Raw genomic sequence first — 15,821 nt, forward strand, 5'->3', positions numbered from 1 at the left:
CCATTCTGTAAGTCGTCTTTTTGTTTTGCTTATGGTTTCCTTTGCTGTGCAAAAGCTTATAAATTTAACTAGTTCCCATTTGTTTATTATTTTTGCTCTTCTATTGCCTGGGTAGACTGCCCTAGGAGAACATTGCTAAGATTTATGTCAGAGAATGTTTTGCCTATGTTTTCTTCTAGGAGGTTTATCATGTCTTATATTTAAGTCTTTAAGCCATTTTGAGTTTGTGTACACTGTGAGGGAGTGTCCTAACTTCACTGATTCACATGCTGCTATCCAGTTTTCCCAACACTACCTGCAGAAAAGACTGTCTTTTCTCCATTGTATATTCTTGCCTCCTTTGTTGAATATTAATTGACCACAAGTCTGTGGGCTTATTTCTGGGCTCTCTCTTCTGTTCCATTGATCCATATGTCAATTTTGATGACTGTAGCACTGTAGTATTGTCTGAAGTTTGGGAAGGTTATTCCTCCAGCTTCGTTCCTTTTCTTCAATATTGCTTTGGCAATTCTGGGGCTTTTGTGATTACATATAAATTTTAGGATTATTTGTTCTGGTTCTGTGAAAATGTCCTGGGTAATTTGATAGGCATCACATTAAATCTGCAGATTGCCGTGGGTAGTATGGCCATTTTAACAATTAAGGTAAACTTCTAAAGGTCCAAGAGCTAGTAAGTGATGTAATGCTTCAGTATTGGTACTTTTAATCACTATATGATGCCCCTCAAATAACCTTGTACCTATCAAAAATAGGTATCTTGTACAGTAATAAGATTCTAAGTTCTGCTAAAGAGTAGAATTCTAATAAGGCAAATGCAGTCTGCTTCATTTATCTCCCACCCTCTGCATTGCTGGTTTTATACCATATATCAGTCAGAATGAGGAAACCACAGGGCCTAAAAGAGGTTTTCTCCTCCCAAATGCTGATTGTTGTTTGTGGCTCAGGACCCAGTGGGGAAAGAAGCAAATATTTCTCTAACTCCTTTCCTATGTGAGGGGTAATAAGTCCTGATTTTGTGGAATTACAGCTGCAAGTAGTAAGTGACATTTGGGGTAAAGCACCGGCAAAGGAGAACACTGGCGCAGCCTCCTGGTTGGTCCTGGTTTACCAGAGGATTTGCTTTGAGAGGAAACATCACTGCAGAGCAAGATGCCCACTGTTGTACTTTCCAGACAGCAAAGCAAATATGCTCATCTCCACTGTCTGCTGGTGTTAGATTTCCTGTAACTGCTCTCATTCCCATTTTATCCATAATTAGCCCATCTTATTATATACGACCTGTAAGACACCCCTTGGTATACACACTCAGAAGTTTGAACTTTGACTCTTCCAATAAGATTACCAGGCAGACCTGCGCGGAGCATTTCCACGTGCTGTGATGTCCTCTGCACGTGGTGAGATACGGCTATCTCCAACAACTCCTGTGACTACCACACCAGCCTGTTAGATTTCTCAGCTCTGAATTCCTAGGGGGCTTGCAGGCTCTAGCACACTGGCTCATATTGACTTGTTCTCTAGCTGTTTCACATGTGAAGAGGCAGGAAGCATAAATGCATCTCCTAGAGTATCTGACTCGGGACTGGGCAACCCTGAGCTTCATCAAGAAAAGAATGGAGAGAAGAGGGGGGCAGAGGTATGTGTCGGCCTTATCTCCCAAATTAGATTGTTGGCTGCTCAGTCCAGAGATCATACCTGTTTCTCCTATCTCCTTTAATACTTTTTAGAACATTAGGCAGTGAGTATGCAGTGCATACTTATTGCCGGCAGACCTCAGGTTTTATTGTAATTCATAGTGTATGCCAAAAAGATACCATTTCCATGCAGTTGAACTTAATGCAACCCAAAGGAAGTAGAGTTTGCTGTAAACGTTATTTACACTGAATTGAAGGTATGTCTATATTAGTTTTAGACTGGCCCCGCATGGAACTGCAATCCTCATTTCAGAGGACTGACTCTAAGCTGGTGTTGCGGTGAAGAGAGTTATGACAGCAGGGGTACATGGAGTTGCGCATAGGTGGTATTCTGAGGAAGGTACTAACAAACGCTGAAATCCTGTGAGTGACTAAAACACTGCAATGATAAAAGCTCGTTCTAACTAAGAGTGACAGCATTTGGCCGCGAGGAGTCGTCACCGGTCCACTGACGAGGACTGGGAGGGGCGCCCCGCTTTGCCACTGTACCTCTGTCGGAAACCAGTTGACCACATGCCTGTAGTCTAATCGATTTCTGGACCCTCTGTTCTGTTCCATCGAGCTGTAATGTATTTTTTCCTTTACTGAACTGAATTGATAACAATAGCTTTATAGTCAGGTTTAAAATCAGGTTAGGTACGTCCTTCAACTTCTTTCTTAAAATTATTTTGATTATTCTAGAACCTTTGCATTCCCAATCCATTTTAGAATCAGTTTGTCTAATTTTACAAAGATGTCTGCTAGAATAATGTTTGGGAGTAAATCTTTGGATTCGTTTGGGAAGAATGGCCATCTTAATCTTATCTTCTACTTCATGAACATGGACTTTCTTTCTATTTATTTATTATTTTTTCTCAGTCAAGTTTTGTAGGTTGAGGTATAAAGAACTTAATTGTCTTATTTTTAGGTATTTGTTTTATTGGCATTACTTTAAATGGAATTTATTTTCCAATTGTTCGCTGCTAGCATTCGAGAATATTTTTTAATATTAACCTTCTTCCTTGCAATGTTGCTCAGTTTATTTATTAGTTCTACTTGTTATGTGTAAATTCCTTGAGATTTTCTACGCAAAAAAAAATCATATTCTCTGCAAATAGTGCAGACCACAACCTATCTCACTGTTCCAGACCTTTTATAGTAGTAGTGGTAATAGCTAGTCTAAGACTTACTTTGAGCCACATGTTGCGTGCTAGCACTTCACAAACATTAGCTAATTTAACCCCGCTAGGGTGTGTTTTTTATACAATTAAAATGAAGGTTAATAAGCCAAGGCCACACAAGTAAGTGGCAGAGCTAGGATTTGTTCTGCCCATCTGCGCTGTAAGTAGGACTTGGGGTTCCTGACCCAATATGATACAATTCCTTCCAACAGATCAAGATGAACCAGCATTTCACTATTGCTCACCTTGTCTAGCAACAAACCAGAGTCTCTCACTCTTGCCCTGGGCACTCACACCACATCTTAAGATTTGGAAGTGACTCAGATTTAATTTTAACCTTGGGCTTTTTCTCAGGTTCTTCACTGTGAAACGTGACCTAAATGAATAAAGCCAATCGTAGCAAATTAGTAAGGCAGGAAATGTCACATTCTTTTCTGAATGTCTTTAGGTTCTACCACCCAAGTTTCCTACTAAAATATAAAACTATGATTTCTCTGATCATCAAATCAGTTATGCATGTCAATTCCAAGGTTAATTTAACACCCTCAAAAAAATACCATCATCACCAGCCAACAGTTGATACAAGTCAGTTGCTAAAGGTACTTCCTAAGTTATAAGAACAATCATGTCAATTAGACTAACTTTTTACAGGTCTTGAGTCATTTTGATATGTAGGGGTGTATTCCAAAGGTAAGTACAGAAAACAGTCACAGCTGAAAGAGAAACAAGTAGTTGATTATTCCTCAGGAGAAAAGAATTACAAAGGAAAACACAGAATAGACAACCGGCCTTCAGCAGGGATCACTCCTAGCCTAAGATAGTATGTATGTATTCATTCAGTAAGCATTTACTGAGCACCTACTATGCGCCAGGTACTCTACCAAGCATTGGAAAAACAGCTCTGAAGAGCAGATGGATCCCATCACCTCTTACATTCTCAAGGGCTTCACACCTGCAGTTGTCACGTTTCCTTCCTGCATTAGGTTTACCCTCTGTACAGTATTATTACCGTCTGCACATATACATGGAACAACCCCCATTGGGGGAGGCAACTCCTTTGACCTGAAACTCCCTCAAGTGGCCTCCCCATTTCTCTCTACCCTTTTACACCAAGTTTACTCAAAAGAGTGTCTAAACTTACTCTCTCTACCTCTTTTTCTCATTCTCTTTGAACACACTCCAATCATTCTTTTACACCCACTGCTCCACTGAAATTGCTCTTGTCAGTCTTATTCAATTCCATGTTGCCAAATCCAGTGGCCAGTTCAGAGTCCTCATCATTCTTGTCTTCTCAGTAGTAGTTGACAGTTAATTTCTGTTCCTCATTGAAAAGCTTTCCTCATTTGGCCTCCAGGACATCAGCCTCCCTTGCTGCTCCTTCCCAGCCTTCTTTCTTCAGCCCTTCTCTAAATTATGCAGTGCTCTAGAACTCAGTTTGTGAATATCTCTTTTCCTGTCTATACTCACGCTTTAGTTGGAAGCATTCTCCAGTCCCAGAGCCTCAAATGCCATCTGAAAGCCGACAACTCTGAGACCTCTCTTCTGACCTTTAGACTAATGTACCCAGCTCCCTACCCAACATCTCTGCTTGGATATCCGATAGACATCTCAAACCCAGCATGTCCAAACCCAAACTCCCCACCCTCAGAACTGGATTACTTTCGACTGCATATAACACAACACACACACACATTAAAAATCCCAAGACACAGATGTAGGCAGACCAGAACATGCATGGCAGCCGTACTCATCAGGGACTTGCTCCTTGTCTCCTGCTGTCTTTCAGTGTGCTCCCTCTTTTTGTCAGTGGGAGGGAGAAATGGAATGGTACTTCTTCTTTCTTTTAAAGAAACTTCCTAGACATTCTAGACAACTGTTCTGCTCACGTCCTATTGACTAGAACTTAGATTACGGCCTTATCTAGCTGCAGAGGAGGTTGGTACTGGATGAAAATATATTTAGCTAACATGAGGATTTTTTTTTTAACTGATAAAGAGGAGGAAATGGACATTAGGAGCCAACTGGCTGTCTGGTCCTCCCCCAGTTTCCCATTTCAGTGTCAGCTCCATTCTTCCAATGGCTTAGGTCAACATATCTTGAGTAATCTGCGACACTCCTTCTCTCCTATTCTGTATCCAATCCACCAGCAAATCCTGTTAATTGTATATCCTTTCAAAATATATTCTAAATCTGATACCTTCTGACCAACTCCACCACTTTCATTTTAACATAGACTATCATCACCTCTCCTCGACTTCTGAAACAGGCTCCTTACTGGTCTCTCTAGCTCTGCCAGTCCATTTTCCACTTCAAAACATAAGTCATATCATGTCATTCCTGTGTGCAGAACTCTCTGGGTACCTCCCAGCTCATGCTGAATAAAATCCAAGGAGCTTACCACTGAAAGGCCATACATCATGTGGTCCTGGACAACTCTGATTAAGTCCCCCGTTCTCTGCCTTACACATTTCACTCCAGCTCTACTGGCTCCCTTGATGTTCCTTGAATATATCAAGCATGAACCACTTTTAGGGCCTGTGTATCTACTATTCCTTCTACCTTGAACCTTGAACACTTCTCCTAGGTGCCCCCATGGCTTGCTCCATAACTGCCTTCAGGTCTTTGATCAAATATCCATTATCAAAGAGACCTTCCCTAATAACCTGTCTAAATAGGATTCCCTCTTAGAAATCTTTTTCCCTTTATGCAGCTCTTTTTCATAACACTTGCCATTTGACCTGTTATCTGACTTTCTGCACACGTGTGTGTATGTGCATGTACTTTATATATATCTAGATATAAACATGTATAGGTACATACATGAATTTGATTATTGAATGTCTTCCCCACTAGAATTAGGGTAGGGACTTGGTCTGTTTTGTTTACTGCTGCCTTTCCTTTTAGTTAAGGGTGGTCAAGACAGAGCTCTCTGAGGAGAGAAATGGAATGGTACTTCCCTTTTCTTTTAAAGAAACTTCCTAGAAATTCTAGACAACTCTTCTGCTTGTATCTCCTTGGCCAGAACTTAGATGATGGCCATAGCAAGCTGCAGGGGAGGCTGGGAAGTACAGCAGTTTGAGCTAAGAAGGAATGAAGAGGACCCAGCTTTGCAGAAGTGTAGGAGAACACCTAGGCGAAGGGGACAGCTGAGTGCTCAGCCCTCCACTGGAAATAAGCTTGCCCTGTTTGGGAGATTTGTCCTGTGTGTCTGGGAACAAAAGGGAGCTGAGTATGGCTGGGATATAGCAAATTATGGAGAGAGTGGAACAAGCTGAGGTGGGCAGAGGCAGGGCCAGAGCATCACGTAGAGTGTTTTGTATCCCAGACGTACAAAAAAAGAAAACAGCAGCCAGCCTCTCCAAACCTCAGCCATCCTACACTGCCAAAGACTACTTCATAGCTACGAGCCACATACAGCTATTTAAATTTAATTAACCAAAAAGAAAGTTTAAAAGTTCAGTTTCTCCATCCCACTAGCCACAGCGCAAGTGTTCAATCAGCACACATGGCTAACAGCCACCTATCCAACAGCACAGGCAGAAAACATCCCCTCACTACAGTCCCCTGGTAGGCAGTGCTGCTCTGGGAAAGCCAGTCAGAGAGGAAATGGTGCCACGTTTGCTTAGCCTCTCCTCTGTGGTTTTTCTCTCTTAACCCTGGAATCGGTGTTTTTCTATTTAAATGTAAGTAATACATGTGGTGCCCAGAAAATTTGCATGTGGCCTGTTCCATATACAAATGTTCTCATGAATGATTTTTACCTATGTCATAAAAGATGGGACAGACTGGTAAATCACAAGCGTTCTTAACCTCATTATGAATACACTGCAAATGTAAAAATGCAAAGTGTGGAAGTCATGAATGTGAAAGCGGCTTTCAATTTGTTTTAATAGGTGTTTTCTATGTCTTATTGTAACCTAGGGATCTTGCTGCGAGAAACTGCCTGGTAGGGGAAAATAATGTTCTGAAAATCAGTGACTTTGGAATGTCTCGTCAAGAGGATGGTGGAGTGTATTCATCTTCTGGCTTAAAGCAGATTCCCATTAAATGGACAGCACCAGAAGCTCTTAATTATGGTAAGAATAGACTTTTTCTTTTTGGCCGGTAAATATGTTCTCCATTAGCACAAAACCTTCATTCACAAGTTCTTTCAGGAGTAGAGCAGACCCCAACTTAGAATGATCCCAGGAGCAACAGAAAAGATGTCTAAGTATTCACTTTGCACTTAAATATGAGCGGAAATGTTATGAATTAAGGTTAATTCACTGACCATATTCAGATTTTTATATGTAAGACTGCTAGATATAAAAGATGGAAATACTTATAAGCATTGGTAAGTATGACTGTGCATCTGAAAGTTTTTCTTATCCAAAAAAAAAAAATTATTTCTATTTTAATAGTCAAACTATACACAGAGTTAAAAAAAAAAAAGTATTGCTGGGGCTCTGGACCATTTCTTTTGAATGTCTTGTAAATTGGTCCAATAATCTCATCTAATGTTAGGTTCTTAAAATATTAAGTCTATCAATTCGGTAGTTTCTTATTCTGAAAATTGACATGGTTTCTTAGCATCTCGGCCTCTGGAACTTGTATAAATCCTATGGGAAGAGAGAGATTGGAGTTACATTTTAAAACAGCAGGGATTTTTTTTTCACTTGCATTTTTATGTGTCATTGTAATTGGAAATAAATACAACTTGCATTATCTGTGGTTGGGATGAAATGGGCTGTAACAAGATGGGTAACAGCTCAAGAATTTTGTTTTAAAAAATTGTGAAATAAAAAATTACATTTTCATTAAGGGAAGCAGCACATGAGCCATGGAGGATGGGTGTAGTATGTTTTGAAAAAAGATACTGTAAAATGATTCTTTGTTGATTTGAAGTCAGAAATTACTTTACTGTGAAAAATTAATAAGGTGTATACAAAGGCCTTAGCTTAATGCCTAAAGACAGGTAATTTTAAAAAAGATTTGAGGTGAAATTCACATAACATAAACAACCATTTTAAAGTGAAAAATTCTGCGGCATTTGGTACAGTTCACAATGCTGTGCAACCACTCACTGCCTTGATCTAGGTCCAAATAAAACCTTATAACCATATTAAGCAGTTACTCTTCATCCCTCCCTCCCCTCAGCCACTGGCAACCGCATAACTGCTTTTTCTTTCTATGTATTTATCTATTCTGCATTTTTCATATCAGTGGAATTATAATACATGACCTTTTTTATATGTGGCTTTTTAGCATAATGTTTTCAAGGTTCATCCATGTTGTAGCATGTATCATTATTTTATTCCTTTTTGTGGCTGAATATTCCATTGTGTTCACTACAATTTGTTTATCCATTGATGTATACTTGAGCAGTTTTTACCTTGTGGCAATTGTGAATAATGCAGCTGTGAACATCTGTATACTAGAATCTGTTTCAGTACCTATTTTCAAGTATTCTGAGTATGCACTAGGAGTCATGGGGTGATTCTATGCTTAACTTTTTGGGGAACAACTAAATGTTTCCAGATTAAGTTTTGGAGTATAATTGGTTTGGAAGTGACTTTGGGTGGATCCAAGACACCAGAATCTGCTTTGTAGCCTATCAGCGACCCCGTGGAATAGATAAATGTAGGTAGTTGTCATTGTGAGAAATTGGCTAAGCTGTTCTAGTTCCCAACAATGATTTTTAGCTTAATACTCCATAGATACTAATCCTCACCCTTAGTTTGTCTTCCCATGTGCTGGCAAGAGAAGCTTTTTGTAAGTTTTCTAGTGATCAGGAACTAAGATCACTATTCCTGAAAATCTAGAGAAAACGGCAGCCCTGCGATTTTCCATAGTTAAGCTCTGTTCCTAAGGAGCAGAATCACAGGATAAGAGAAAGGATTATAGAACGTTTGTATTTACGCAGAGGTTTTCTTTAGATGACAAAACATTGTAAAGCACCTTCTTGTTGATCCTTACAGCATCCCTGCAAACTTGGGAGCCCTAAAGCCTTACCAATCAAATCCAGCTCTCTAGAATTTGTCCTTAACCCTGTTTGCCAGATTTTCTACATTATATTGCCTTTAAAAGTCCTCTTGCTGTTAAACAGTTATGCCAAGCAAAATTCTGCTTCTCAGTCACTGTATTTTAATTGTATTTTAGCTGAATTTCAAGCTGACTAAAGTATTTACAAATCAAAATTCTAATTCCAAGTATCTCTAAGAGCCAGACCTACATGTCATGTAATAAAGACAAGCATGAAGATCTTTGACTGGCAGTGAGGGACCTCTTTTAGCAGTCTTTAATATTAACTTTATAAAATGCAGACCAGCTTAGATGAGACAGAGATTTTAATAGTACATGAGAAAGAAGTTGGGAGTATTTATTACCCAATCCTTAGGGTCTGCAAGTCTCATGGCAACCCTGAGAAATTTTTTGTTTTCACAGACTAAAATTACTAAAGATTGGCTCTTAAATCCTAGCATTCTTTTAAAATAAGAGAAAATACAAATATTTTATGAAAGTCTTATTTCTTGTTATACTACTTGTACGTGTCATACAAATAACATTTTATGATTGGTGGTAAATGTTGCCTCATTTCCAAGGGCCATTTATTCCCCACTGATTCTTTTCTGATCACTTTTGCCCTCAGGAACGTGTGAAATGCTGCCCAGGCTTCCCTCAGTGTGGGGTCAGGGCAGACAGAAAAAGCCTTAGACACACAGAAGTGAACTTATTTTCACCATTATTTTGTCGTTAATGTTATTTAATTTTTAAAAGAGTTACCAAATTAAGTAACATTAATTTTTTTCTTAGTCAAGCAGTAGTAAAGGGCCTACAATGAAATGTAAGCCCCTCCCCCATCCCTGCCTCTAGCCATGTAATTCCCCTGCCTGAAGGCAAAAACTCTTACTCTATTCTTCTCGCCTTCTATTTGTCTATCTCCCTCCCTCTTTTTAAACACACAATGGTGGCGTACTTCAGTCTCCTCAGCATAAATACTGCCTCCATTCTCAGTCCAACTGTCTGCAAAGGTACTGTGTTAGGAAGGGGCAAATAAAAAAAATCTATTTAACAATCATTAGAAGTTCATTTTGTCACCTGGGAATTTGGGACTGATACAAGCTCTAATGAGAGGGAGGTAGGGTTTATAATGGAAAGAGTCCTGGGTCACCCATCAGGACCAGGTTTCCCAACCAGTTATCTCAGCAGTTACGTGACCTTCGCAAGCTGTCTATTTCTCTACACCTATGTTTTTTTCATTTGCAAATAAGAATGATACCTTCCCTTGCAAAGGGTATTGTGAGGAGCAAGTGAGAGACAGAAAAGTAGCTATGACTATAAATTACTTTTAGCCCTTTAAAACTATCCAGCAAGATTCCAGTTTAAGATGGTAACATAGGTGGATCCTGAACTCACCTCCTCCCACAGACACACTAAATCTACAGCTGCACTTGGAGTAGTTGCCCCTAAAAAAAAAAAAAAAAAAAAACCCTAAAAACTAGCTGAACAACTTGTACACATTGGGCAAAGCATTCGGCAAACGAGGAAAAAAAGCCACATTGAAGCAGGTAGGAGGCTGAGATACAATATTGCCATAAATCCCACCCCTGGTTAAGGGACCTGCAATCAGGAGGAAACTCAAAACCAAGAACTTCTCCCATGGGAGTACGGGGGTTTCAACCCCATATCAGACATCCCAGCTTTTAAGATCTGCACCTGAGAGATGAGCCCCAAAACATTTAGCTTTGAAAATAACCTGGGCCAACTGCATGTAAATCAATGAAGTTAGAACCCTTCCTCAAACCATATGCAAAAATAAACTCAAAATGGCTAAACAGAAGACAAGACACCATAAATCTCCTACGAGAGAACACAGGCAAAACATTCTCTGACATAATTCATAGCAATGTTTTCCTAGGTCAGTCTACCAAGGCAATAGAATTAAGAGAAAAAATAAACAAATGAGACTTAAACTTATAAGCTTTTGCACAGCAAAGGAAACCATAAAACAAAAAGACAACCTATGGACTGGGAGAAAATATTTGCAAACAACTCATACAACTCAGTAACAACAACAACAACAACAACAAACAACCCAATCAAAAAAAGGGCAAAATACCTACACAGACATTTCTCTAATGAAGACATACAAATGACAAATAAGCACAAGAGAAGATGCTCAATGTCGCCAATTATCAGAGAAATGCAAGTCAAAACTACAGGGAGGTATCACCTCACACTGGTCAGGATGGCCATCATTAAAAAGTCTACAAATAAAAATCTTTTAATCTGTAAAGTATTAATCTGTGAAGTATATGAGGTCTGAAAATTAAGGTAGTATAATATAAGCATTTTTTTAAAAAATCCAAAAAGTGGATATATTTCTCTTTATAAGAAGTCTTGATTTGTCATTTCAGATTTATGTTAATTTAAAAGGCTATGTGTTACCATAAACAGATTTTCTTTCCTAAGAACATATGAATCATGTTTTAGATTTTTTTAAAAAGTCTACAAATAAATGCTGGAGAATGTATGTAGAAAAGGAAAACCTACACCGTTGGTGGGAGTGTAATTTGGTGCAGCCACTATGAAAAACAGTATGGAGATTTCTTAAAAACTGAGAAGAGTTACCATATAATCCAGCAATCCCCCTTCTGGGCATATATCTATAGAGAACTCCAACTCGAGAAGATACCTGCACCCCAGCGTTCATAGCAAGCAGCACTGTACACAACAGCCAACTCATGGAAACAACCTAAATATCCATCAACAGACAACTGGATAGAAAGTTGTTTTGTACGTATACATACAGACACACACGCACGCACATATCATACACAATAGAATACTACTCAGCCATAAAAAGAATGAAATACCATTTCAGCAACAGTGATAGACCTAGAGACTATCATACTAAGTGAAGTAACTCAGATAAAGACAAGTACATGGTATCACTTATATGGGGAATCTAAAAAAATGATACAAATGAACTTACTTAAAAAACAGAAACAGACTCACATAAAAAACAAATGTAAGGTTACCAAAAGGAAAAGGGGCTGGAGAGATAAATTAGGAAGTTGGGATTTGCATACACGAACAATTGTATACAAAACAGATGAACAACAAGATCCTACTGTACAGCCCATGGAACTATATTCAGTATCTTGTGATAAACTGTAATGAAAAAGAATATATATGTATAACTGAATCACTATGCTGTACACCAGAAACTAACACAACATTGTAAATCAACTATACTTCAATTAAAAACGAGAAAGAAAAAGACAGACCTAGGCTTGTATTGCATTTATGAGACCCACAAGGCTATGGGGAGCTGAGAATTGAGTCTTAAAGGGCTCGCCTGCCCCAGGGCCCAGCACAGGAGCAGCCAAATGAGAGGTTCCTAGACTTTATGTGAAAGAGGCTCATTTGCTAATCTAAAAGCATCAGACTGAGCACAGGCATCTAATTTAACACATCTAGGAACCTGGTAGGGTATTTCCAGGGATGGACGCCAGCGGGCACCATCTTCACACTTCCCCTCTGCTATGCTCCAGAGTGCCAGTATCTCCCAGAGTGCCAGTATCTCCCAGAGAGGAGCTTTTATGCATGTGTGGTGCCCTGGTGTTTGTGGCTGCCACCCAGGAGATGGCCTCTGATCACCAGGCTCTGGAGACCAGGGATCTCTCTCCCTGGGTCCCACAGGACTATAACAATCTTAGAGATTGTTCTTCTGGCAGACTACCACTCCCACGGCACTGCACTGACAGCAGACTGACACCCACCCCTAGTCTTTCTGAGAAACACTATTTGCTGGTCCAGGAGCTTCAGCCTGCAGGGCAGGCCTCTGGGCTGGCACACTTCTAGGGGCCTAGAGAATTGCTCTCAGGGAATAAGGCCAGTGGATGCAATCTTTGTGCTCTCCCTCTGCCTCAGACAAGCTCACTGCTAACTCCAAGAAAGTAGCTTATACTCTCGTCCAGGGCCTCAGTTTTTTTTAAGCTGCTGTCAGGGGACACCTCTACATTGCCTGGCTCTGGCTGCCAGCAGTGTTTACACTCCTGGGTCCCACAGGACTGAGAAAGAGTTCTTGAACAGCTGCCCCGTCAGGCACACCAAGAGCCAAGACTGGGAGCACAGTGTTTCTGTGCGAGGCCTATACCCTCGTCCTGGAGCTTCAGCTGAGGGCAGGCTCCACGCCTGTCACACATCTGGAAGTGCTCTGAGGGAATGCAGGCCAGAGCCCATTTTGTAATGTCCCGCTCTGTGTTACTAAAGCTTGCCAGCATCTCCCAGAAAAGGAGCTTATACACTTGTTTGGAGTCCCTGTGTTTGTGCCTGTCATCCGGGGGACACTCCAGATCACGTGGCTGATGGCCAGCAGGGCTTACACTTGCAGTTGCACAGGCCGGGATGGTTTTACATGCTTTAAAGTTGCCGTCTGAGGGTCTGGCTTCCAATCAGAGTGAATCTAGATGCTAAGACACTCCCCTCCTGGACACTGACAGGTCTTGTAATCCTCAACTACTAGGAGCTACCAAAAAAAAAAAAAAAAAAAAAGGCTGCCTAGACAATCACAAGGGCTTGAGAGACAAGCAGGTTAGGCCAGGGTTGGATGATAAGTTTCATCTTCATCTACCTGATTCAAAGTAAAGGTGGTAAAGAATGGATGAACAGGATGAGAATTTCAACAAAGAGAAAATATAAGAAAGTACCAAAAAGGCGGAACAGAACTGAAGAATACAATATACTAGAAGGTTTCAAAATCATATTGGATGGAGCTGAATCAGTGAGCTCAAAGACAGGGCAGTGGAACTCCCCCAGTCTGAGCAGTGAAAAGAAAAAAGAATAAAAACACGTAAAGATAGCTTAAGGGAGTTATGAGACCAACATCTAGCAGACTAACATTTGCATTATAGGAGTCTCAGATGGAGAAGATAGAGGGAAAGGGGCAGAAAACTAATTTGAAGATATAATGGATGAATCTTCGCTACCTGGGAAAGGAAACAGACATCCAGATCCAGGAAACCCATAGAGTTCCAAATAAGATGACCCTAAAGAGACCCACACCAAGACACATTTTAATTAAAAAGTCAAAAGTTAGAGAATCTTAAAAGCAGCATGAGAAAAATAGCTTGTAATAACAAGGTATCCCCTACACAACTATCAGCAGGTTTTTCAACAGAAACTGTATGCAAGAAGGGAGTGGCAGGATTTATTCACAGTGCTGGAAGAAAAACATTTCCAACGAAGAATATGCTACTTGGCAAAGTTATCGTTCAAAATTCAAGAAGAGATAGAGTTTTCCAGAGAAGCAAAACCTAACGGAGTTCATCACCTCTAAATTGACCTTACAAGGAGTGTTAAAGGGACTTCTCGAAGCTGAAAAGTTGCTAAGTAGTAACAAAATATATTTCAGTATAAATTTCACTGGTAAAGGTAAATGTATAGTAAAGGTAGTGAGTTAATCACTTATAAAGTTAGTATGAAGGTTAAAGACCAAAGAAATTAAAAATAACTAACTATAACTACAAAAATTAGTTAAGGGATATACAAGATTAAAAGATGCAAAATTTGACATCAAAAGCATAAAACATTGCAGGGGTGAATGAAAATGAGGAACTTTATAATGTGTTCGAACTTATGTTTTAATCAACTTTAAAGAGACTATTAAAAATGTATGTTGTTATATGTAAGACTCATGGTTACAACAAAGTCAAAACCTATAGTTGATACACAAAAGATAATGAGAAAAATCTAAGCATACCACTGAAAAAATCAAACCACAAAGGAGGAAAGCAAAAGGAACAAAGAAGAACAAAACAGCGAAAAAGAAATTTAAATGGCAGTAAGTACATATATATATATATATATATATATATATATATATATATATATATATATCAATAATTACTTCAAATGTAAATGGACTAAATTTGCCAATGAAAAGACAGTGTTGCTGACAGAATTAAAAACAAAATCCATTTATATGCTGCCTTCAAGAGACTCACCTCAGATGTAAGGACACACAAAGACTAAAAGTGAGGAGATTCAGAAAGATACTCCATGCAAATGGAAACCTAAAGAAGCTATCAACAAAATTTTGTTTATATCAAACAAAATAGACTTTAAAACAAAGACTCTAATCAAGAAGGGCATTATATAAAGGTAAAGGGGTCGATCCAACAAGAGGATAGAAAATTTGTAAATATTTATGCACTTAATGTAGGAACACTTACATATATAGAGCAAATTTTGACAGACCTTAAAGGAGAAAATAAACAGCAATACAATAATAGTAGAGAACTTCAATACCCTACTCACATCCATGTATATTGTAAAAAAATCAATATGGAAGTGTTAGCGTTAAGTGATACTTCAGATCAGATGATGGACTTAACAGCTATATATATATTCACACACACATATATAATTCCATCCAAAAGAAGAATACACATTTTTCTCTAGTGCACATGGAATATTCCCCAAGATAGATTATATATTAGGCCACAAAGCAAGTTTTAATAAATTTAAGAAGACTGAAATCATATCAAGCATATTTTCTGACTACAATGGTATGAAACTGAGAATCATTTACAAGAAGAAAACTAGGAAATTCACAAATATGTAGAGATTAAACATACTGCGGAACCACCAGTGGGTCAAAAAAGAAATCAAAAGAAAAATTAAAATTACCTTGAGACAAATTAAAATGGAAATAGTACATACCAAAAGTTATAGAATGCAGTAAAAGCAGTTTTGAGGGAAGTTCATAGCAATGCCTGCCTGCCTCAAGAAACCACGAAAATCTCAAACAATCTAACATCATACCTCAAGGAACTAGAAAAAAGAAAAAAAACACAACCCAAATTAGTAGAAGGATCAGGGCAGAAATAAATGAAATAGAGACTAAAAAGACCACAGAAAACATCCATGAAACTAACAGCTGTTTCTTTGAAACGAACTGACAAAATTTTAGCTAGACTCATTA

General features: G+C 39.0%; 1 protein-coding gene across 10 annotated transcripts in view; it reads left to right on the forward strand.

Moving 5' to 3' along the window:
* Positions 1 to 15,821, forward strand: part of FER (FER tyrosine kinase) — a 364,680-nt gene that overhangs the window by 335,767 nt on the left and 13,092 nt on the right. For all 10 annotated transcript variants that reach the window (XM_074360443.1, XM_074360438.1, XM_074360441.1 and 7 more), the window contains one exon: positions 6,773 to 6,927. In XM_074360443.1, coding sequence (XP_074216544.1) covers positions 6,773 to 6,927 — 155 coding nt within the window. The remainder of the gene's footprint in view (positions 1 to 6,772; positions 6,928 to 15,821) is intronic.

The sequence above is a fragment of the Camelus bactrianus genome, chromosome 3 (genome assembly GCF_048773025.1).
Source record: "Camelus bactrianus isolate YW-2024 breed Bactrian camel chromosome 3, ASM4877302v1, whole genome shotgun sequence".
In the NCBI taxonomy this organism is placed as follows: domain Eukaryota; kingdom Metazoa; phylum Chordata; class Mammalia; order Artiodactyla; family Camelidae; genus Camelus; species Camelus bactrianus.